The sequence below is a fragment of the Montipora capricornis genome, chromosome 14, assembly GCF_036669925.1.
Source record: "Montipora capricornis isolate CH-2021 chromosome 14, ASM3666992v2, whole genome shotgun sequence".
Classification (NCBI taxonomy): Eukaryota; Metazoa; Cnidaria; class Anthozoa; order Scleractinia; family Acroporidae; genus Montipora; species Montipora capricornis.
In genome coordinates, this window is record NC_090896.1 from 34068286 (window position 1) to 34093285 (window position 25000).

Below are 25000 nucleotides of genomic sequence, written 5' to 3' on the forward strand. Positions count from 1 at the left end.
TGACAAAGGCTAATTTGGTAAGTCAGCCAAATTAACGAGTAACAATCTCGTAATCCAATCACCTAGCCAGACCCAAATTTTTACAGACTGAGGCCATACAAGAGCCACTCTTTTTATTTGACCATTTAAAATCTATTTCACTTTACCGGTATGTTTGTGATTTTGTCACAAATGAAAGAGGTGTGGTGAATACCTTGGCATGCTTGATGCTTGCTAAAATTGTGTCATCAATCAGTGAGCTAAGGAGTTGGTGACCTAAATATTGGTAGACAGACAAGGTGAAGGTCAGAAACACCTTGAAGACAAAGATTACCATAACACAATGCAAGATCAGTGAACCTTTTGAGCAGCACATCAGAGTAATAATTGCCACAGAGGCTTGAGAGTCCCAAAGCCAAGGGAAGCTTCAGTGTTGTAATCTTTCACCCCTGAAGAGGCCCCCAATGACAATAATATAATCTGGTATTTGACGGAGTAAACTCTTATCAGGGAAGGTTTGCGGGATCAAAAACTCTGGCCCAACCAACACTCAGGGTCTTTAAATAAGTGAGGAGAATGTGCTGCCTTTGTAATGACAGCTGCAAATGGTTATCGACTATCTAGTGTTCTCAGATAAGGGTAATAAACCATAGGCTCCGTCAAAATCCCTTCAATGTTTGTAACTGTCTGGGACGTACAAGAACCCACAAACTATTCACAAAAAAGTAGGGCATGGACTTCCCAGAGTTGTGGTCTGTCTTTTGTAGTATATCACGGTCGGGAGGGTAAATGCTTAGAGCTACACCAAGCTCTACTACAATCCAAGGGTAAATGATGATGATGATGATGATGATGATGATGATGACGAAGTGGCTTTGTTTAAATGCAGGTTCCACTTCTTATCCAATGGCATCCTGGTGATTCGGTGGTTCTTGTCTGCAGTGCTGATGGAGATATTCAGGTATTGTCCCCTAGAATGATAGTATACAACCGAACTGAATAAATAATAGAAAATTTTTGGTTATGAGAAAGGACCTTATTATCCTGCTTTTCTGGACTTACAGTACTGTATCTGGCATAAATCATATTGTAATGCTCTGTAAAACATCAAATATTTAGCTTGATAGTGAGGCAGGGAGGACAAAAACGATAGAAACACATTGGAATGAATGTGAACAATATTTGCATATCATCCACTTTGTGTTTGTCCCCTAAACCTCTCTTTCAAGCTGAATTTTAATATATTGAAAAAAAGGCCTGTTCAACAGGACGTGAACAATCATTGATCGGAAAATCAATATTGATCAAGTGATGCCAGTCATTGCCAAGTAGTTGATTGATATTTCTAATCGATAACCAATCACTGCTGAAGAAATTTGTGATTTCCATGGATAATCAATTTTTTATTGATTATCGATACCAATCGATTGTCTTAATACGAGGTATAAACAGAGTCCTGTTGAAAAAAAAGCATAAACAGCATCTGTCAATGAAAGGAACATGGAGGAATAACTGTTGATGTAACAAGGTGTGTCGCAGCTGTTGTTGACTTGTGCTCTTTGTTAGCACTATTTGAAACCAAACAAGCAATCAACTTACGTCAAACGTTCAAACTACATGTAGTGTATGTACGCGGGATGCTTACAATTTTTTTTAATGCCAATCAATGGCAATCAATGATTCATGACCACAATCACTTTTGTGTGATTATCAATCAATCATTGATTGGCCAATGCCAGTCAATGTCAATTAACTAACAGGGAATTGATTGGCATGGATTGATTGGTTGATTGATTTTCCGATCATCGATTTCAACGATTGTTCGCGTCCTGATTCAACTAGGGCCAAGTGGATTTTGTAGAATTGTTTGTTTGATTGGTTTATAGAGGTAATGGATGGATTGATCAATAAAATCATGTATGTTTTTGTAAAATTTGTTCTTGTACCTTCAAGGGTAGAATTTAGCTGTTGCCATTGAGACAGGCAAGTTACATTTCCCTGATGACATGGCTTACATATTTATGTTATTTGCAGGTGTTCGACATGGCGCTAGCTCCAGTTCTTATCCAACTTGTGGCAGAAAATCCTTCTCCAAAGCATACGCTGGAACTCAGGAAATTTTTAATGTGAGCTAGTCTAATATTCCCAAATGCACTAAATCCCCATTCTTTTTCTTAAGAATTAAAACTTCATTCTTAATAACTGTGCAAATATTAATCCAACTGATACCTATACAAAATGTCTGTATAATGCTCTTAACAAAAACCCTTAAAATGTGCAAGACATCAACCTCGTTTCCAGGGTCTCTCTTCTCTTTAGACAATGGAGGCAGAGAAGAGAGACCCTGGGAAAGAGGTTGCTAAGACATGTCTCTGATTCATAAATTCGTTAATAATTCGTGAGTGAAACAGCCTATCAGATCATCTAGAAAACGTCATGTATATAAGCTTTAAAAACCGCTAAACCATTCCTCATTAGAGTTGTTTAGAAGCATACTGATAAGGCTTAGCTTGTTTTACTTGTATGGGGGGGGGGGGGGGGGTACTTTGGGAATTTCTGGGTGGGGATGTGCCGCTGGGACCCTGGAACCCTTAGCCTATACCAGAGCTAGTTTCAGATGGATTTTGCTACCCTATACTAGAGTAAACTCTCCAAATCACTCCTATCCTAGAGTCACTGTTTTCCAGAATGTGGAATGTGTTTGAAGCCATTCAATAAAGTTGCAGGTGGTGTTTTATCGGGTCTAAGACCATTGGGCTTCAACTTGTGGTTTAAAACCTGATAAAACACTCCTGTTCATTTATTAACCTATTGACTTACAGGGGTTCCCCATTGACGAGTAAAGGACGAGTTTGGACATCAAAGGGTTAAACAGCACATAATTATTGCAGAAGGAAACATGATAAGATTTTTTGATGGTTGCAGTTATGTAAATAACTCAATCACTTACTAAAGGAAAGCCTGAAAAAATATAGATAAATGCATGGGTTTAGGTAGTTTCTGAAGAAACAGTGGTTCTGCCTCATTGGGAAAGTGAAACACAGAAATGAGTTTATCAACTGAGTCAACTGATATAATGGTAAATTGAAAGCTGACATTTCAAGCATTAGCCCCTTGTCAGAACCAGTTGTTGAAGGGCTGATCCCCGGACGAGAAACAGCAGTGGTCAGTTTACCATATCAACTTAGTTGTTAACCCATTGACTCCCAGGGGGCGTTAATAAACAGAGGAACGGAACGGACTATACCAGAATAAACTGGAATATGGCGGAATAACACCAGATTCAGACGAAACGAACAAGACTGGTACGGGAATATACCGGAACCAGCTGGAATGATACAGGAATGAGGCGGTATGACAACCAAATAAATCGGAATATAGCAGAATGAACCTGAAAATGCCAAAATTTTGTGTTTTAGTTCAATAGCGCCGACCAATTTTCGGTTTTTATCAGCTTTTATTGTGTCACATGATTCCATAAAGGAATTGCGCATGTTTTTGCCTTTTGTGACATTTGGAGCACTTCAGTCATGAGAAAAATTTTACAGGTATATCCATCGCTAAGTGAATAATTATTATTTGTTGTGGAATTAATATTTTTTTTGTGAACAAATACAGTAGCAAGAGAAACAGAATGTTATCCTAATTGTGTTTATCTATGGATCTTGGAGGCACCTTTAACCGTGCAAGTCAAAAAACCCTTTTATTTCATTCTGACAGGTTAATTGTATATTGACCAATCACAATCAAGTTCAGCGAACCACAAACTACTTACCGTTGCTGCTTGCCTGCTTCTTGTGACTGATATGTGATGGAGATATACATATGGAAATAGACTTGCGCAAACTGGAAAACTCTTTTCTCTTCCTGATTCGGTTGGCAATAATACCATTGAACCTGGATGCAGTGATCCTTGTTTGAAGAAAGAAGACTCAGAAGCACAGAAAAAATATTGATCGCTGATAATATATAGATATGAAGAATATTTTTCCTTTTCTTTCCGCAAAACAAAAAGTGATTGGACTACTTTGCAATTGTGAGAACATATCGTGACTTGTTCCAGCCTTGTTGCTACCCCTTTAATGTAAACTATTTTTTTCTTTCAGTCTCTCTATTCTGCATACTCATTCGTTCACAGTCTAGAATGATGAAAAAGTATGTTTTGTTCCTTTGTCTTTGTTTTGTTACTTTGTCTATGCTAATTAGCTTCATTCTGGTGTTCTTCTGATTCATTCTGCCTTGTTCTCAGTGGTACTGTCATTGTTCCGGTTTATTCCGGTACCATTTTTGTTCATTCGGTTTCAATCCGGTGTCATTCCACCTCATTACAGCATATTCCGGTATGTTCCATTCCATTCTGTTCCTGTGTTTAGTAACGCCCACTCCCGGGGGTTCCCCTTTGACGAATAGAATCATCTGGTTGGTCATATCCCCTTGAAGCCTGACTTTTTCAGGATTTCCTTCTGTAAAATTCACACCTGCAATGATCTTAAAATCTTTACATAATGTGGCTGGTATTTTTAACTGGTCACAGGTCATTGTTTTACCAGTACAGAAAGTATCCTAAACATTCATAAAAGCTAATCTTAGGCCTAAAATCTCACCAAACCTCCTGCTATGCATTCTAACAGTTTCATGATTAGCACTCATATTGGTGTACTAAAACAAGAAAATAATTAAATTTCTTGATTCATTGATTCCAGTAACATGGACTTGTGTAGTCATCTACCTTTGGTTTTAACCCTTTAAGCCCCGAGTTCCCCATTGACGAGTAAAATCGTCTGGCGTTAGACAGAGTAAAATCTATAAGTGCCATTTGGCACTATCGGGGCTGAAAGGGTTAAACGGGGACATAGTTTTCCCACGATGTTAGCTTAACCCTTTAAGCCCCGAGGGGTTCCCCATTGACGAGTAAAATCGTCTGGCGTTAGACAGAGTAAAATCTATAAGTGCCATTTGGCACTATCGGGGCTGAAAGGGTTAAGGGCTACCTATCTGCATAGTGTGACAAAGTACTTACATCTATTTTTGGTTAATTCAGTTTCTGTACAATGTTTTCCAGAAACCCAGTTAGGCTTGAGAGTGTATCTTGGTCATGTGATGCATCCCTTGGAAACATTGCAGACAACAGTATTGGTTGCTATGATAATTTGCTTATTTTGTTTGAGAGGTTGGTAAAATGTTTGTGTATGAATCTTTACTTTCAATAACACATTGGTTAGCAAATTGTTCTCAAACATTCAGCAAAATTGCTGGAGATGTCCCTGGTTGAACTTCTCGGCTGCACTTGTAATTTGCCACCTGGTTGTTGTGTTTTGTTCCTTTTCATTGGCCCTAAAAATTCCCTATGGGGGAGTGGTCAAGTAAGTATGTACATGTATGTACATGTATGTATGTATGTATGTATAAGTGAATGGGTTGTGACACTGGTATCCTAAGTGAATGGGTTTTGACACTGGTATCCTATAGACAAACATCCTCTACCAAGGCGTTTGTTGCCCTTTTTGAAAATCGTAAACAAACCAGCCCCTCAATATCTTGTCAATAACCTTGATCCCTAAAGTTTTCACAATTTTACATACCAGCTCCTAGAACTACATGTAGATAGTTCAAAGAGACACTCTATTATAAATTCTATGAAAGTTTTTGGAAGTCTCAGTCCCAATACTTATTAAAAACTTAGATGGAGTGTGAGCATTTATAGCTTTTCTTTTGCCTGCATTTTATTCTTGCAGTGATCATGATAATTTTAATGTTACAAGAATTTATTGATAAATGTATCGGGTTTGTTCAATTTACCTACTAGTTTGTTTATTTTTATTGACATGGATTTTTCCCTTTTTTTTGTTTCATTTTTATTTTATTTTATTTTATTTTATGGCATATCAGTTTTTACAGTCATTAATCACATTAGGGCTCTAATTAAGGTAGAATGCAGCATTTTTTTCTCTGTAATAATGTGCCCTGTGTTGTAGTTGTTGTTGTTGTTGATGACTTGATGGTATCCCTTATCCACCAGGCCTTGGTTGTTCAAAAGGTGGATAGTGCTATCCACCGGATTAATCATTGTCCAGCTGATAGAGCGGTTTTCAATAATTATTGAGTGTCGAAAGTAATTAGTGGATTGCTTTGGTTTTGCATTACTTTACTCAGTGATTGGCTCAAAGTTCTTGCACCACTTTTTCAACCAATCAGAAGTGAAACCAAAACCAATCATGGGTCGCATGTGCACATTTTCCCACGCTTTAATGTGTTAGCTACCAGGGCATGTGTAATTACTTTGAGTTTTGATTGGTTTACTGGATTGTCTCTGTCCTTTTTGATTGGCCAAAGTAATTACTTTGGTTTTGGTTTTACGACACTCGCTCTAAACACATTATCTTAATAAGAGTCTTAATAAGAGTCTTCATGCCAATGTGTTGTTACAGAGGCCCCCTGTGCCTTTTGAGATTAGAACTTGGTGTTCTCACTCATGGGAGACTTGGCACAGTTGAGATGGTATCTGAATACATGCGACATGATCAGCCTGAGGAGGTAATGTACTTACTGAACAAAGCTGAGTCCAGGATATAATATGTTGACTGGTATGTAGGGGAGTTAGTCGCCAGATCTACATTGTAAATGCAAATAAATCACTCCAGCTTCAGCAAACATTGTAGTTTGGTATATTTTATTTTTAATCATGCTCTTATATTTTTACTACGGTATATACTGGTCATTATACACATTCTGCTATGAGGGAGTTGGTGTTTAAGTGTATGACCCATCACATGCGCATGTGATGTTACAAATCTTTCAGGACAATAACTTTGCCAAGCAAGTATTTCTTGACTCCAATACAACTTTTCCTCTCGATAAATAATTGGCAAAATTAATTATTGACATTTTCATTATTCTTGTACACCACGTATATGGCATGAAAAGTAAACTTTGTTCTGGAAAATGGCAAATTGGTTCTCCTTAGGTGGAGAAATTTATATCCTAAATGTGTTTAGAGGCACTAACAATAACCATATATATTTTGGTGCCTACAATTTCTTCCAATTCTATAAGTAGGATGAAAAACATCATAGCTGTTGTGGAGTTGGACTGGCACTTGCATAATAAATCAATCTCTGAAAAACTAAGTCCTTGCAACTTTGAAACATTTGATATCCATTTTACACTTTACATTGTATCTTGTATGATCTCAAATTGAGCAATTTGATTTGTTCAACAGGCTGTCAACTTTCTGAATAGTATAAATTGGAATACAGAAGGCAAAGCATGTTTTGCTTGCTTGACACTCATCATGAATAACCTTCTGAAACTTCCACTTAATTCAGAGAGAGAAGGTATGAAAATAAGAGTAGTAACACATAAAACTCAATGCAATAATAATTCGTGGTATTTGTCATAGTTCACCCATGACGTAGCCTGTTTACAGCTGCCTGCTCTCGGCTTTACATGGGCTTCCGTGAAAAAGATGATAAGCTAGTAGTTGCTTTGCAGTGGGCAAAAACAACAACTGAAAAATCAGTCTTAGGCACGATTTGAATGCACAACCTCTGTAGCACTGGTCAGATTCTCTCAGAACAAATAACATTACTTGTCCACTTGTTACTTTTATTATTTTTTCCCTAAGTCATTATTTTCCTATGTGTGCAGAACAGTTCATTCTTTTGCCAAAAATGTTATTTAATTATTTATATTCTCAGTGATCTTTTTTCTTCTCATTTAGCAATAATAATTATTGTCATACTAATAAGTCATTTGGTGAACAACTGGTTTTTTCGGGTGGAAAAAGACTTCTCAGGTAGCACTGGAACTCAAGAACTCTTGATTTAAAGGGCATCACAAATTCCACTAGACCATGAAGGGAACTTTGCATCATGAAACTTTGCAACAAAAATTGGCTAAAAACACTTGACAAGATAATTTTTTGGTGCAGCCTTTTTTGGGAAACTGACCTACATGACGGCCTCTTTTTGGAAAAATTATGTTCTACTAACTATACAGTGCTGTATATTTTAAAGGTTTACTTGAGGAGACACTGGGAAGCTTTTATGCCCCCAGTCGACCATTATCAGATGCAACTGTGTTGGAGTTCAGAGATTCAATTAGCAAGCTCTCTAGACGATTCTTCCATCAATTGCTTAGGTACTGATGCCAAAGCAAATTCTCATGCTTCTTTTAGACCTTAATATTTGCATTTAGGGAAGAACCCATAGAGTACTTTGACTTTTGTCCACTGGGAAGTTCATTTTTTGTGAAGGTTGGGAGGCTGGTCTTGTAATAATTGAAGTTCCTGGGTCCACTTACAAGCCACTAACTGACTAGACTTGATTATGGTAACAAATCCAATTCAACCAATGCATTGACCCACTGACATGCAACTGACGTGTGCGCAGACTGTCTTTCTCCAGTTGTTTTTTTTTTTCTACCTAAAGTTTCATTCCCAGCAAAAGCTGCAGAGATGGGACAATTCGTTTATTTGCAAGACTGAGAGACATTATTCTTGAGGTTTGTTGTGAATGTAGATTACTCTGTTCTAGGTATAGGAGGTTTGAGAAAGCATTTTTACTAGCAGTTGATATTGGTGCCAAAGACCTATTCATGGTGAGTTGATGTTTCTTTGTTCATTACAGTGGAACCCCACCTTGCGGCCAACCTCGGTAATATGGTCACCTCGTTATTGCGTCCTCTGTTTTTTGGCTTGGCAAAACGGCCGTACATTCTTTTAGAATAGAAGACCCTTGTTAATGCGGTCACCCGTTAGTATGGCCAATGGCCACAATTTTAAATCCCAGGCAGTAGAATCCTTTATAATTTTACCCCCGTTAATACGGCTACTTGCGCTAAATTAAGAAAACCAAAACGCTTGTGACATGTCAATTTTATTGACCTTTGTTATTTACCACTGTAATCGAACAGTGGATTTACTTTACAAAGTACTGTCAGCAACACTCCTCCCTGTTTTCATTACAAACATGATCGTGACACTATAACATCCAGTAAGGCAAATGGCGAAGGGATTAAGTCATTGTCTTTCCGCCAAAAACACGATTGATACTTAAGTCTTTCGGTTACGTAATTACGGTAGCTTACGTTTTTTAGAAGCACAGTAAGTTGGGCCTGTTCTTGTTTTGATTTTAGGCTCCGAATGTACCGTACCGACAATTTTAAGCGTTTTACTTACTGAGCGAAGTTTCAAGTATTTTATACAATTGTTTTTTTACATTCCTGTTGTTTACTAAAGAGAAAAGTTGTGCTGGAAGTGCAAATGTGATACTTGTCATTTTGGCCCTTTAGTCATGAATTTCACCCTGCCCCAGTAATACGGCCACCCCGTTAATACGGCCAAATTTTTTCGGGCCTTTGATGACCGTATTAACGGGGTTCCACTGTATTTTGTACTTCAAGTATATAACTTAGATTTCTTTGTATGGTAAGTATGATGCTAGCAGTTCATTGATAATAACAATAATAACAACTGTACATGTATTGAATTGTCAATTTTATTTCATGTTGTGGCAGTTATTGAAATCAACTCATACCAAATCGTAGGTTGGTTTTGAGGAGAGGGGAAAACCAGAATACCCAGAGAAAAACTTCTTATTATCATATGCCCCGTAAGGCCCCGCGCACGCTTTCATTGCAAAACTATTGGGAAAATGCCTGTATGAGGGCCGTATGCATTAGCGCGAGCTGGGCTGGAAAAAGCTGTACGACCTTACTAGGAACACATACTGCTCCGTGCGATGCAATTTTAGGGGATTTCGTCGCTTTGAGACACCCAAGTAATTTACAGCCAGAAAAGCAGATGAAAACAACATATTAGATAAATTCTCTGTGCACATTTTTTTTTGTGCAAGTGCACTACCACACTATGTCACCGGGTTGTATGAGTGTAAGAGTATAGGAGTGTAAGTAGTGGTGACAATAGGCCTGCAGCGCGTGCATAAGTCACAAACATAAAGAGGTCTCTTGGAAGCGTGCTTGAGTTCAACGAAATGAGCCCCAAAATTGGCAAGAATTTGTGATGCTGATGAATAATAAAGCAGCTGCTATTTCCAAAACGATGGAATTACCTGGTGATAAATAACCTCAAGAGTTGGGTGATTGTGAGCTTTGTGTTGAATTCGCACATTTCTTGTCAATCTTTAAAACACTTGAAAGAAAAAAAAACAAACTAACAAAAACAAAAACCCGGTGTCTTGCCATCATTTTTACACAGATGTATCCTTTGTTTCACAAGTAAACATGCAAGGTAACTTGATCACGGCACTCTCTGAAGTCGATCTTACTTTCGATTTGCGATTTACTTGTGCAGCCAAAACTACAATAGAAAAACTGAACGTAGCAAAAATCTCCTAAAATGTTTTTCGTTGATGGTAACTTTTTATGTCCTCGGTTCAAAATTTAAGTTGTTTTCATGTCGCAAATTTTGTTGATGATGGCAAAATAATTTATTCTCGATCGATATTTCCTGAAAACTTCCTTCTGCTCTTCCTAAAACCTGTGTATCAATATTTATATACTTTTGCATCTAAAGTTATTTTGCATAAAGCAGGCTAACAAAATCTGTACCTTGTTTAGTTCACATTTTTGAGCGTTAACATAGAATGTTTCTGACGGCGAATCATGCGGCAAGTCATATATATTTTGAGGTCACCTATCCAAATACAAACGCCGCCCAACAGGGCTTAACTTCAGTGAACTAGCTGTCATAAGCTCAGAGTGCACGCTTAAACTTGTGGTGAAAAACAAGTTTTAAGGGAACTTGAAAATGATCAACATGTCGGCCTTGAAGCCGATGTTTCTCACTCCCCTTTTATTTTCTTCAATCTTTCTGGGATTTAGTATTTTACTAGTGACCACATGTCTTCTCAGGGGGCTATTTACCTAAGACATCTACCATGGCACTATAATGATATACGGTACCAAAACAATATCGGGCTACTTATTACGCCAAGATAACTTGAATCTCCTGGAAGACAAAACGCAGCTCAGTTGACAATAATACAGCGCTGTGTTACTGCACTACCACATGTACGCAATGTGTGCCTATTTTTTTATTTTGTCCTTATTTCATCTTCTGAGTGCTCTTAAATAGTGTAAAGAGCCCATATGATAAAATACTTATTGACTGAGTTTAGGTCGGGCCCGACGGGGAAATAGTTGGCCCTTGGTCATGGTACACGGACTTCGCTGCGCTTGGTCTGTACGCCACGACCGAGGGCCAAATATTTTCCCGTCTGGCCCTCCCACTCAGTCAATAAGTTCATATTCTCCCCATGAAAGTCATACTAACTAAGCTTCTATACTGCTTCATACTATAACAGTACTAGTAGTGTGAAGCAGTCCTGGCTTTCAATTGAGATAGATAGATAGTTTATTGATCAAAAACATGGCAGCCATAGGCTGAATTGGGTATGATTTACAATAAAATCAGGAAAGCTTAAAAAATCTGAAAATATTGAAAAGGAAATATTTACATCATTGCCTTATTTTCGGTTTTCACATGACGTCACGACCGCCATGTTGGTGCCCCTAAGCAAAGAAAAGGCGGCCATGTTGGTGCCCCAACCAAATCCTCCGGGAATTTAACTCTGTTATTATGCAAATGCTTCCTTTTGTGATTGAAAAACATAGCTGTTGATCACGTGAGTGAAAACCAGCAATTGACATAGCCTACCCTACATTCTGTTGCACCACTATCAGGGACCTTTAGATTCTAGGAGGAGGACAAGAATGAATATGAGATTTGACTGCCCATCTTTGTTAGCAGCATCGGTTGGTCAGTTATTCTTATTGCTGGTAACTGAACCTTTTCCTGATCAAAAAATACCAAAACTGCTACGGTGTTGATGACTTGTTTTGACACGACAACATTCTTGCAAAAACCTCGTACTAAAATGATGACGGTATCATGTTTTTCTCGCGAAAATGATGCTGGTTTGTGTGCGCTCACTGTTGTTCTATGAGAAAAATCTCATACTCGTAGTCATTCTCGTCCAACAGTAGAATCTAAAGCTCTCTAATATCTAAACTGATGACAACAGAACTAAATCAGAGTCCTAGTTCTTTATGCTCCTTTTCTGGCAAACTACTGGAATATTTCACAACATCTAGGTCCATTACAAAATGGCCCCTTGAACACATTTCCTCCTGAGAGTGAGGCTTATAGATGTTACTCTTTCTAATGCCAGACATTTTTATTTGTGAATGGGGTCTGCTTTAGGAGTGATTGGGTTAACCAAAAATGTTTCATGATGTAGCCAATCACAACACAAGACTTGACTGCTTCTGAAAGATATGCAATGTGTGATGATAGGGTTTTATTAATAAGCACTGTAACTCTCATTAGGATATTCACTACCTGGCCAATGACTGTGGCAATTACCCCCTGGCTGAAGTAGCAAAGCAAAGAGCTATACAAATTGATAATGAATCCCTCAGTTCAGGTATGTCAAAAGCATAACACTTTGAGCTGTGGAATGAACAAGAAAGGTACATGAATCTTTACAAGCCACTACGATCATGAACAAAATTCTTTGGGCATAATTTATTTGCAGTTGTAACTCCTTTCACACACTTCAAGCACACAGTCACTTCAAACCATAAGTACCTAACCCCTCCCCAACAATGTTGCACCGTCCTGTTGTTTTCTCAGACTTTTAACATTGTATTGGGTGGGGGAGGGGGAAAGACTGCACTCAATTAAGTTTTCAAATATGGAACTGCTTTTGAAAGTAATACCGGTAATAATTATTCTGAAAATCATCAACAACAGATCACTTTCAAGAATACCATAATACTCTCTGTTTGCCCTCCAACATTTTGCATAAGCATTGTTTCAAGTTTCCCTTGAGACTTACAGTGGTGCTTATGCAAAGTTTTTTTTTTTGGATGGCAACAAAGAGGATTATGGTATTTTTGAAAGTGGCCTATTTTGAGTTTTTCATGCCTTTTCCAAAGAATTTTTTACAATGACTGCAAAAATTCTTGTGCACTCATTGGCTAATTTCGGACAGACACATAAATTTATAATTTATGCAATAATGATGCGATATTACTCGCGTCAGATTGAAGTTTCTCGCATTTTTGTATTCGTTTTTGCATCCAGCCAAACATAGTTTTCTTTTTATTTTGAAAAATGTTCTTTTTAAAGACATAAACGACACTGAAATACCTATAACTTTTTCAAAAAAGATGATTTGAAAAAAATCAAAGCTTAGCTATATTCTGTATTATTTTGGGGGTGAAACGTGCCATGTAAAAAAAACTTAATTCAATTTAAAGACCGCAGGAAATTTAGCTTTTTCACAAACCGGAAGTCCGATTTGTTTATGCATGCTTCGATGGAAACAACAGTTTGTGTGGTGACTTCAGTTACGGGAAGTAACATTTCACTTCCTTAGCAACGTGAAAAAAATCCGTCTGTGGGCCCTTAACAACAATGTGAGAGTACAAATACAAACCTTTCATCCCATATTTTCACTCTGAAACTGCTTGTACCAACTTATTTTTAGGATCTACTTCACTCACATTGTAAGATTTGAACAAGATGGAATAATTGCTTAAGACATAGTATACAGTGTTCACCAGTGCAAAGTTCTCTTTTGAGTGCATGTTTCCGTTGACATCTCCGACTTAGATCTTTTAGTCTCTAATTTGTGATTGGAACCTAGGACCTTCAATGCAGTATTCTGAGCTTTGTTAACTGAGCCAACAGTTCTGCAGTTAAGTAAAAGATTTTGCTTTAGATACTGGTGAGTCCTATGAAGATGAAGAGGATGACTTGTCATATGTTGATGATCACATGTCCAACGAAGAAAGGAAAAGACAAGTTCTTCATTACCATCAGAATGATGTGAACGGATACATGTGGAGTGACAAAGTTGCTGCTCAACACTTCATGCCGGTAGGAGAGGAAGATGATGACAGAACTGTATTGATGTTACAAGGAGCACAAAGAAGTGAGTTGAACTTTTCTTATGTCTATTGGCACAGTTATGGCCAAATGGCTTTGCTATTTTGAGGATAAAAGCATGTCAACTGCTTGCAACCTATATCATAAAAATCCTACAGTACAAAACTTAAAATCAATTTGCTTTTTGTATACATGTAGTTTACAGTGTACATTTACCGGTACATGTACAAGTGTTGACTAATTGACTAACCAACTGCTTTAAGTACTGACTGGCTCGTTGGTTGACTGACTGACCACAAATTGATCAAATGGCCAACAGCAGAGTAGCTTGTTGGTTTTTTGAGTGCATGACTGTACTGGCTAGCTGACTTCTCTACCAGCAAACCAGATGGTTGGATGATACTCACTTACTGGCAGAACAAAAGCAATTATTATTGATCGTAAAATAGTAAAAGGTAAAACTGTTAAAATGTTTGACTAAACGCTTTCGATCTTGCGATCATCTTCAGAGTGATTAAATTGCATAAATCAACTGTTTTATATTTGTGGTTACGTAATACCAGTTCCCATGGGATATAGGGTAAGGTGGAATGACTGGACTTGTTTATTTAGGACTGGTTTTAGGACTGGTTTGAAGCGGTTCATTATATGTTTTATTCATTGATGCTGAATATTTCCAGGTCGTCACCCTGGACAAGCTGCTAATGAGGTAGGACATTGAAAGAAAAGTTATCATGAATGATGACAAGTCTCGTAAAACACTGGCAGGTACAAAACACAGGTCACAGGTCATTGTTTTATCAATACAGAAAGTATCCTAAACGGATACATAAATGCTAACCTAAGGCCTAATTAGGCCTAAAAAAAGTTTTTAGGCCTAAGGTTAGCTTTTATGAATGTTTAGGATACTTTCTGTGTTGGTAAAACAAGGACCTATGACCTGTATTTTGTACCTGCTGCGTTAAACACTCAATTGATGTGTTGCAGGCATAACTTTTTTTTGTAGTTTTTTTGTTCCTTGTTTCATTAAAAAACATTTGTACAGTTGTGAATCAGTGCAAGTTATGTTAAAGTAAAGTGTGATGGGCAGCAAATGAAAACAGATGAAGAGAAAATAACTTCTCTTGCCCCATTGTGTCCTCCAGCCATAAAAGACATTGAATTTGTTTGCAACTCTGCCAGGTTAAAAGTATTATTCAGCAGCTTTGTTTGGAGGAAATTGATTTTTGATGTTGCAACTGTGGGGCAATGGGGTTAAATGCATGAACGGTGGCACATAGTGATATTTTTTTCCTATCAACAGCTTGATCTTGATGAAATAGAAGAAAGAGAAAGCCCTGCAGGAAACCTTAAAATTGTTCATTTTGGTGTGGTGTAGTTTGGTTGTAAAATAAAATACTGTCCAATGAGCTTTTTTCCCTTAAATTGCAGCCTATTAATTGGGCACACTAAATACATGCACTGCATTACAACTGTAATGAAGTCCTGAGACATTCATGTATGCAAGAACTTTAAGCAAGAGCATGAAAACTGGCCAAAAAAAATTATTTCCCTTTTTTTAATCCTGTTGTGGTAGCCTTCAAGTTTGTTTCTCTTGCAACAGGGCTTTTCAAATAATTTATGAGGTATTGAAATAACCACCTCTCTAAATTGAAATTTAAGTGGAAGCTAATCCCTTATGATGCATGTGAGTTTTTCCAACAAAATTTGTTTTAAACATCAATGATAAAAATAACATGACGTTTCGATTACTTCAGAAATTTAGGTGTGAAGTGGTATAAATAAATTGAAACATGGGAATTGACGCATTGAAATAAATGTACAGAAAAATGAAACTTTCGTGCAAATGGATTCTGCTTAAGTGTTGAATTTCAGTCTTTTCTTTCGATTTAAAAGCATTTCAAAAATTAGACACTCAAGCTTCCCAAGGCATTTTAAGTACTTTGAAGTCTTTTCCAAGAAATACGATACATGCACATACAAATGGCCAAATTTGGAAGTTTTGGAAATGGACATTGCATTCTCCCGTTGGATTCATAAAATGTTTCAATGTAACATTCTCAATAATTATTGCCATTCCCATTTTGTATTCAAAAGTTTAATACATTTGTACCTATCTTGTATAATATACCGGTATTATCTTGAAATTATCAAAAAGTTATTTTATTTTAAGGCTCTTTATATTTAAAGTGATTTTTGTAATTCTCCAAGTTTTTTTTTTCCGTCCATGTTTGTTCATAAATGCAAGTGCGTTCAGTAAAACAGATCAAGTGTAAGCAGGTTCTGTCCCCAATCAAGCATTTATTGTACATCTTGAAGGACATTGGTGCTTTTACATAGTCAATGTTATAAGGTGCAAAATGTAAATTTCCCATCATCACCAATAAAACATTAAAGTATGAGTTTTGTTACTCAATGTTTTACCTTTGTTCAACCCCTGATTTGAATGTTAACCTTTGACTCCCAGGATTGAAAATTATGTACATGTAAAGTTACCTCTCAATTTCAAAACTGTCAGGTAGAAAAGTATTGAGAATGACAATTATGAGGTTAAGGGTATGATCTTGATATAACACCAAATTCTCACAACCAGCCATTAGAGTATTTACTGTACATGCGACCGGGACTAACTCAGATCGGTATGAAATTGTACCAGTCTAAAATTTTTGCAGCTGTTTACATGAAACCAGGACGAAATGCTTTGTGCCTGGTTTGGGGACAAGATGACATGTTTTCTCTTATAAACACGTGCCTGACCCAAAAGCATACAGGCTTGAAATTTCTAGACCCGGTCTGAGATTTTTTGTCATTTCCATGAGAAAGATACGACCTCAGAAAGTCAGACTTGTCTGAGTTCATTGTCAGGCCAAGAAGAAATGTATGGAGTCTGATACGAACTCATATCAGTCTGAGTTCATCCTGGTCTCTTAAGTGTCACTCCTGTAGTCTATGTAGTCTGTTAATAATTATGCTTCCTATTTATCATACATTTAAAAACCTACGATCTTAGGCAAAAATAGTTTGAGAGGTTTACCCAAAATAATTACCGGCAATATTATTCTAGTATACTTCTTTACAGTGTTCCCCGCTTCCACCACCAGACATCATCCATTGTCACATCTCCCTCCCAGTGTAATACCTGACACCATAGGGGAAGCCTGGCCTGAAAAAATGCATAATGTTTTTGCCAGAGTGAAAAAGATATTTCACATTCCCCTTCTTTGTTGATAATTATCACCCGGGGAACTGAATGGCAAAACATGAATAATTTAATTGCCCGTTTTTCAGTTTTTCACTGTTTTGCTTTTCTCTGTCAGTGGCAGCTATGCTGAAGTGAGGCTTTCACTGAAATGAAACTTTTTGCCTTTCTTGCGCAAATTCTCTTTGTTTCATGATGTTAGCATTTAAATTAGAAAAGTGGAATATTGTTTCACAACAAAGTGAACTTCAAACAGCCTTTTTCGTAAGGATAGCAATAATGCCTTATATTCTTAAATACTGAATTGCGAAAGGTGCAGCTTAACAAGATTGGGCAACTTTTGATTCATGTACGATCTCGCAACACAGCACCATAGCCAGAAAATCCTCTGGGTTATGTTGAGATAGACTGCAACTCAGCCGAGACACATTCACAGAGTATCTCCAAAAATGCATGTAATTATAAATGCATACCATACTCAATTTCGACATCCAACACAAGGTGTCCCTTTAAGTCTTTAGTAGCGTTTGCTACCTACTTCCAACAATAAGCTAGGTCAGTGTAAGGGTAGCATTATTTTTGGTGAGGGTAAAGTAAGTGAAGCTATGATCCTCGCAGTTGTGAACGCAATTATTGCAATTGCGTAGAGAAGCCTGAAAAATTCAGGACTTTACTTGAGGACTAGCGTTTAGGGGACATTTTGTGACATTGATTGTCTGTATTCCCAGACATGAGTGGTGAAGTTGAAATCGGGAAGAAGAGCAAGGGCACACTTTGTCATCCACATTGTCTAATTACATGCATTTATGGACATATCTGAGGTGGAGGACACAGTTGACAACCACTTTGCCAGCCTGACTCCCAAAAGGGTTTGTAAGATGACAGAATGGTTCCAGGGTTGCTTCCATTCAAAGACAAAAGGGCTCTTTTCTCATTTAAGGACAAAGGCATTTCAGACAGTCACCTTGCTGCTTCTTTCCACCAGCTTAATTCATCGGATTGTTATACAAGGCAAAGTACCCATAATTTTCCACGCAAAGAGATTTACATGTAGAAACTCACAGCCTAAGAACCTAGCAAGCTATGTCCATATAGACATTTGCTCTTCTAAAACTAAAATAAATTACTAAGCAAATAATAATATTATTATTATATGAAGCTTTTTCCTTGAGTTTGTGTCTTGTTTAATTTCCTGTGTGATGTGGTGATTCCTGCAGCTGTTGTATTCCAAGATCAGTCCACTTCTGCTCTTGCTCTTTCAATGATTCTGTTGTGCCATTGTCTGCTTGGAGAGAAGAGCATAAATGAATTATTGCACAGATACCACTTTATTGAAAAATGAACAGCATGGCTTCCTAGTTTAGTTGGTAGGCATTACCACTGTTCCGACAGAGGTGATCAAATCCTTCAAAAAACATTAAACAATCTTGGGAATGAATTATGTTTTCACGCTTTCATCTGTACATGTAAGCTGATGAGTAAAATCATCTGGTGTTAAACAGAGTGAAATCTTAGGATGGAAAAGGTAAACAGGGACATTCTTGAGTAGACATACAGTAAATACAATATTCAATGGTTTAACACATGAATACACACGGATATTTTGTGAGTTGCGTGGTGTTTTTCCAAGCCCCACAGGGACAAGGAAAAATTAGAGCAATGAGCAAAATGTGCGCGAGTATTACCGGTATATGTTAAAACATCGAATAGGAGATTTATTATTCCACTACCAAAAGGGTACGTGACATTTTACTTCAATTGTATTTGGTAAGTGTGTCTTTCAGGGCCCATGCAAACGATATGTAAACAGCACAAAAAGCCGGCCAAATGTATTTTATTTGATTGGACAAATGAACTGACAAGTCACAATCGATGACAAGCTAAATTCTCAGGCTTTGCATCTAGAGGCAGTGTGGCCCAGTGGTTAGGGCGCTTGCCTTGAGATCCGGGTATCCCGGGTTCAAGACACATTCTGGCCACTGGTTGAATTTGTTCCTTGGTAGTCCCTGGCTCAACTTCCCAGCTGCACTTGTAAAATAGCCAACTGGTAAATGCCTCCGACCAGTTCAGTTGGGATTCTTAACGATTGATGTTCTGTTCTGTTGTTTCGTTATTATTGGCCCTGAAAAGCCCCTATGGGGAGCGGTCATTTAAGTATGTATTGTATTGTATTGTTGAAAACAATTTCTTTCATTGAAAACTCCAGTTCCGTCCGTATTTGCTCTGTTCTAAACCGGTCAAACCAGGACACTACAGTGTATTACCATCTCATATTTTGGGTGTTCTCTTGACCAAATATGCTAAATTCATGGTGAAATGGTGAAATGGTGGAATAATAATATATTGTTTTCGGGGACCCTTTCACTGCTGAACCCCAAATTAAGTCTGTTGTGGATATCATCACCATTGTTACTGCCATAAATTTAAGCTGACCACAGAACATTGTTTGTGATATGACTGCCTCGGGAAAGGTGAGGACAAGCCACCTCAGTTCCCATTCACCATTCACACAGTTCAATTCATTCACATCTAATTCATACAATTTTTAACAAGTACAGTGTTCTGGCTTGTTGCTAGCCTAGTGCAAACACTAATCTTGTTCAAGTTGTTCACCAAACTCCTAAGAATATCATCCTCATTAAGGAGGCAGTGTGGCCCAGTGGTTAGGGTTAAGACCCTCTCTAACCACTCGTTGAATTTGATCCTGGTAGTCCCTGGTTCAACTTCCCAGCTTCACTTGTAAATAGCTGACTGGTTTGCCTCCGGCCAGTCGGGATTCTTAAAGGGAACCTCCACTAAAACAACAAAATAACTTTAAACCACAGAACATAATGTTTACAATTGGAATTGCTCAATCTTTTTCCAATGAAAGCGTTTGTATTCGAGAAAATTAAATTCCAAAAACGCTTATTTTGGCTTTCAAATTTCCCGGGCGCCGCCATCTTGAATAATTCTGACGTAACTTGGTTGTCCTATTGTTCCAGAACAATCGTTCTTTGTATCAGAACAATAGGGCAACCAAGTTACATCACAATTATTCAAGATGGCGGAGCCCAGGAAATTTGAAAGCCAAAATAAGCGTTTTTGGAATTTATTTTTCTCTAATACAAACGTTTTCTTTGGAAAAAGATTGAGCAATTCCAATTGTAAACATTGTGTTCTGTGGTTCAAAGTTATTTTGTTGTTTTAGTGGAGGATCCCTTTAACAGTTGTTGTTGTTGTTCTGTTCCGTCATTTTGTTGTGTTTCATTGGCCCTGAAAAGCCCCTATGGGGAGCCGTAAATTAAGTTTGTGTTGTAGTTATCATTTAGATTATCATCATTCATCTTTTATTGTTATTATTTCCTTCAATAAAGAGAAATAAAAATGTTTGAATTACTTACGGTCACTGTCATCAACTGCTGGAAGTTCAAATTCTGGAACAGAAATTTCTGTAAAATCATCAAAATTCATTGGTAAGCCCATTTGTTTATTAGAAATTCCTGATATAGGTATCCATTTTTATTGACAGAAGGTGGAGAGTTAAGGAATAGGCCTTTTTCGATATATTAAAATTCAGCTTGAAAGAGAGGCTAGGTTTAGAAGACAAAGACAAAGGAAAGTGGATGATATGCAAATCTTTTTCATGGTCAATTTCCAAAATGTTTCTATTGTTTTTGTCCTCACTGCCTCACTATCAAGCTGAATATTCGATATTTCGAAAATGGCCTATTTAATTAAACCACCCATTCACTTCATAATCTCCTAACCCTTTGACGTCCAAACCGGCCTAAACCGGCCAGACAATTTTACTTGTCAATGGGGAACCCCTGGGAGTCAATGGGTTAATTGAAGGCCTTTTGTTTAGAAATAAAACATATTGTGAAACAATACGCTACAATGCCTTTTATCAATCAATCAATCAATCAATCAATCGTTTAATGTATCCAATAGCAGGTATAAACCTGAATTACAGGAAAGGTCAGAGACAGCAAACATATCTAGCATTGGTATTTAACAGTAACAAAGTTAAGACGAGCTGTGCGGCCTAAATTTGGGTAAACAGTTTTGTTCCCTGAACGGAGATTCCGATCATGCTCCATGTCAGTGGGCGAATAAAAAACTCTGAGAACTTCTTTAGCCTTAATGACAAACGACTTGCACGAATCTATCCTACGAACATACAGTGGGTCAAGCCCTGCTAAGTCGAGCGCATCTTCGTATAGCAAACCGGGAAAAATTACTCGCATGGCTTGTTTTTGGACACTTTCTAACATATTGCTTAAGTATTGAGGGAGGGCTGCCCAGGCAGGAGAGGCGTACTCTACAGTAGATCGTACAATCAAGAAATTATGGGGTTTGAGGGGTTGTGTAAAGACATTTTGAAACTCCTTAATAATTCATAAGCCTAACAGCCTATCAGAACAGCGATAAAATGCCACGTGCATGAGCTTTAAACCCAATAAAACACTCCTCATTAGAATTCTTTATATATAGAATACTAACAAGGCATAGCTTGTTTTTCTTGTATGCTAATATTCTCCTCTCACAATTTGAACTATTGTTTTGAGTCCAGAGGGACAAGCTTTTTGTGGAGTGTTTTTGAAGTTGTTCAAAAAACTTGCAGCATGTGTTTTATCGTGACTAAAAACACTCGGTTACACCTTGTGTTTTTAAGCCCCTTATAATATCTAAAACACTGCTGCTTGTTTTTTAAACCTTACAAAATACACTTGGCTATGCGTCATGTTTTTAAACCAGATAAAACACTTCTGCTCAGTTTTTAAACTTTAATCAAAAATTAAAGATCAAGCAATTACTAAAAACTTAATCAATTCCAATCAAATAATAAAAATTATTGCCGAATACTATGATATTAGCAAATTCTGAAATAATCAAGAAGTGGCCTAGTCTAATGTGTTTTTGCTGCCGCATTAAAGGGGTAAGCCTGAAAGGAACAAATGAGGCAGCTCTCTAATTAGAAGAACAAGTTTTCTTTCAAATGCAAGGGATTGTGATCAAAGGCACAAGGAATAGTGGTTATGTGCAAATGGCAGAATTAAGATGCAGGGTATGATTAGAGCCTGCTCTGTTTTTCGTATATCAAATACCAAAATTGCGGGTCACAACCATTGAAAGTTCAATGTATGCATCCGTTTCAATGATTCTAGAGCAAAGGGAGACTGCTCACAGGTTCTGTCCCCAATCAAGCATTTATTGTACATCTTGAAGGACATTGGTGCTTTTACATAGTCAATGCTATTAGCTGCAAAATGTAAATTTCCCATCATCAGCAATAAAACATTAAAGTCTGAGTTTTGTTACTCAATGTTTTACCTTTGTTCAACCCCTGATTTGAATGTTAACCTTTGACTCCCAGGATTGAAAATTATGTAAAGTTGCCTCTCAATTTCAAAACTGTCAGGTAGAAAAGTAATGAGAATGACAATTATTATGTGGTTAAGCGTATGATCTTGATATAACACCAAATTCTCACAACCAGCCATTAGAGTATTTACTGTACATGAGACCAGGACTAACTCGGATCGGTATGAAATTGTACCAGTCTAAAATTTTTGCAGCTGTTTACATGAAACCAGGACGAAATGCTTTGTGCCTGGTTTGGAGACAAGATGATATGTTTTCTCTTATAAACACATGGCTGACCCAAAAGCATACAGGCTTGAAATTTCTAGACCCGGTCTGAGATTTTTTGTCATTTCCATGAGAAAGATACTACCTCAGAAAGTCAGACCGGTCTGAGTTCATTGTCAGGCCAAGAAGAAATGTATGGAGTCTGATACGAACTCATACCGGTCTGGGTTCATCCTGGTCTCTGGTAAATACCCTTAAGTGTCACTCCTGTAGTCTATGTAGTCTGTTAATGATTATGCTTCCTATTTATCATACATTTAAAAACCTACGATCTTAGGCAAAAATAGTTTGAGAGGTTTACCCAAAATAATTACCGGCAATATTATTCTAGTACACTTCTTTACAGTGTTCCCCGCTTCCACCACCAGACATCATCCATTGTCACATCTCCCTCCCAGTGTAATACCTGACACCATAGGGGAAGCCTGGCCTGAAAAAATGCATAATGTTTTTGCCAGAGTGAACAAGATATTTCACATTCCCCTTCTTTGTTGATAATTATCACCCGGGGAATTGAATGGCAAAACATGAATAATTTAATTGCCCGTTTTTCTGTTTTTCACTGTTTTGCTTTTCTCTGTCAGTGGCAACTATGCTGAAGTGAGGCTTTCACTGAAACGAACTTTTTGCCTTTCTTGTGCAAATTCTCTTTGTTTCATGATGTTAGCATTTAAATTAGAAAAGTGGAATATTGTTTCACAACAAAGTGAACTTCAAACAGCCTTTTTCGTAAGGATAACGATAATGCCTTATATTCTTAAATACTGAATTGCGAAAGGTGCAGCTTAACAAGATTGGGCAACTTTTGATCCATGTACGATCTCGCAACACAGCACCATAGCCAGAAAATCCTCTGGGTTATGTTGAGATAGACTGCAACTCAGCCGAGACACATTCACAGAGTTGGAACACTTACAATGTATCTCCAAAAATGCATGTAATTATAAATGCATACCATACTCAATTTCGACATCCAACACAAGGTGTCCCTTTAAGTCTTTAGTAGCGTTTGCTACCTACTTCCAACAATAAGCTAGGTCATTGTAAGGGTAGCATTATTTTTGGTGAGGGTAAAGTAAGTGAAGCTATGATCCTCGCAGTTGTGAACGCAATTATTGCAATTGCGTAGAGAAGCCTGAAAAATTCAGGACTTTACTTGAGGACTAGCGTTTAGGGGACATTTTGTGACATTGATTGTCTGTATTCCCAGACATGAGTGGTGAAGTTGAAATCGGGAAGAAGAGCAAGGGCACACTTTGTCATCCACATTGTCTAATTACATGCATTTATGGACATATCTGAGGTGGAGGACACAGTTGACAACCACTTTGCCAGCCTGACTCCCAAAAGGGTTTGTAAGATGACAGAATGGTTCCAGGGTTGCTTCCATTCAAAGACAAAAGGGCTCTTTTCTCATTTAAGGACAAAGGCATTTCAGACAGTCATCTTGCTGCTTCTTTCCACCAGCTTAATTCATCGGATTGTTATACAAGGCAAAGTACCCATAATTTTCCACGCAAAGAGATTTACATGTAGAAACTCACAGCCTAAGAACCTAGCAAGCTATGTCCATATAGACATTTGCTCTTCTAAAACTAAAATAAATTACTAAGCAAATAATAATATTATTATTATATGAAGCTTTTTCCTTGAGTTTGTGTCTTGTTTAATTTCCTGTGTGATGTGGTGATTCCTGCAGCTGTTGTATTCCAAGATCAGTCCACTTCTGCTCTTGCTCTTTCAATGATTCTGTTGTGCCATTGTCTGCTTGGAGAGAAGAGCATAAATGAATTATTGCACAGATACCACTTTATTGAAAAATGAACAGCATGGCTTCCTAGTTTAGTTGGTAGGCATTACCACTGTTCCGACAGAGGTGATCAAATCCTTCAAAAAACATTAAACAATCTTGGGAATGAATTATGTTTTCACGCTTTCATCTGTACATGTAAGCTGATGAGTAAAATCATCTGGTGTTAAACAGAGTGAAATCTTAGGATGGAAAAGGTAAACAGGGACATTCTTGAGTAGACATACAGTAAATACAATATTCAATGGTTTAACACATGAATACACGCGGATATTTTGTGAGTTGCGTGGTGTTTTTCCAAGCCCCACAGGGACAAGGAAAAATTAGAGCAATGAGCAAAATGTGCGCGAGTATTACCGGTATATGTTAAAACATCGAATAGGAGATTTATTATTCCACTACCAAAAGGGTACGTGACATTTTACTTCAATTGTATTTGGTAAGTGTGTCTTTCAGGGCCCAT

The 25000-nt window shown here is 37.5% G+C and overlaps 2 protein-coding genes across 3 annotated transcripts in view; one reads left to right on the plus strand and one right to left on the minus strand.

Annotated features, from left to right (window-relative positions):
* Positions 1–22385, plus strand: part of LOC138033050 (WD repeat-containing and planar cell polarity effector protein fritz homolog) — a 41035-nt gene extending 18650 nt beyond the window's left edge. Inside the window, exons 13-25 of one of the 2 annotated variants that reach the window (XR_011128557.1) lie at positions 1–17; positions 869–940; positions 2014–2105; positions 5042–5149; positions 6408–6513; positions 7199–7313; positions 7995–8118; positions 8514–8577; positions 12329–12425; positions 13728–13940; positions 14575–14603; positions 15198–16174; positions 22266–22385. The exon at positions 1–17 is cut by the window's left edge and continues 34 nt beyond it. Coding sequence is in view for 1 of the 2 variants with exons in the window: in XM_068880791.1 (XP_068736892.1) it covers positions 1–17; positions 869–940; positions 2014–2105; positions 5042–5149; positions 6408–6513; positions 7199–7313; positions 7995–8118; positions 8514–8577; positions 12329–12425; positions 13728–13940; positions 14575–14603; positions 15198–15272 (1112 nt within the window). In the remaining variant the exon portion in view is untranslated. Of the gene's footprint in view, positions 18–868; positions 941–2013; positions 2106–5041; positions 5150–6407; positions 6514–7198; positions 7314–7994; positions 8119–8513; positions 8578–12328; positions 12426–13727; positions 13941–14574; positions 14604–15197; positions 16297–22265 lie in introns of those variants that run through there. The other variant, XM_068880791.1, reaches the window with a different exon arrangement.
* Positions 22268–25000, minus strand: part of LOC138033052 (anaphase-promoting complex subunit 13-like) — a 7352-nt gene continuing 4619 nt past the window's right edge. The window contains exon 5 of the mRNA XM_068880794.1: positions 22268–24491. Within this exon, the coding sequence (XP_068736895.1) occupies positions 24394–24491 (98 nt within the window). The 3' untranslated portion in view covers positions 22268–24393. The remainder of the gene's footprint in view (positions 24492–25000) is intronic.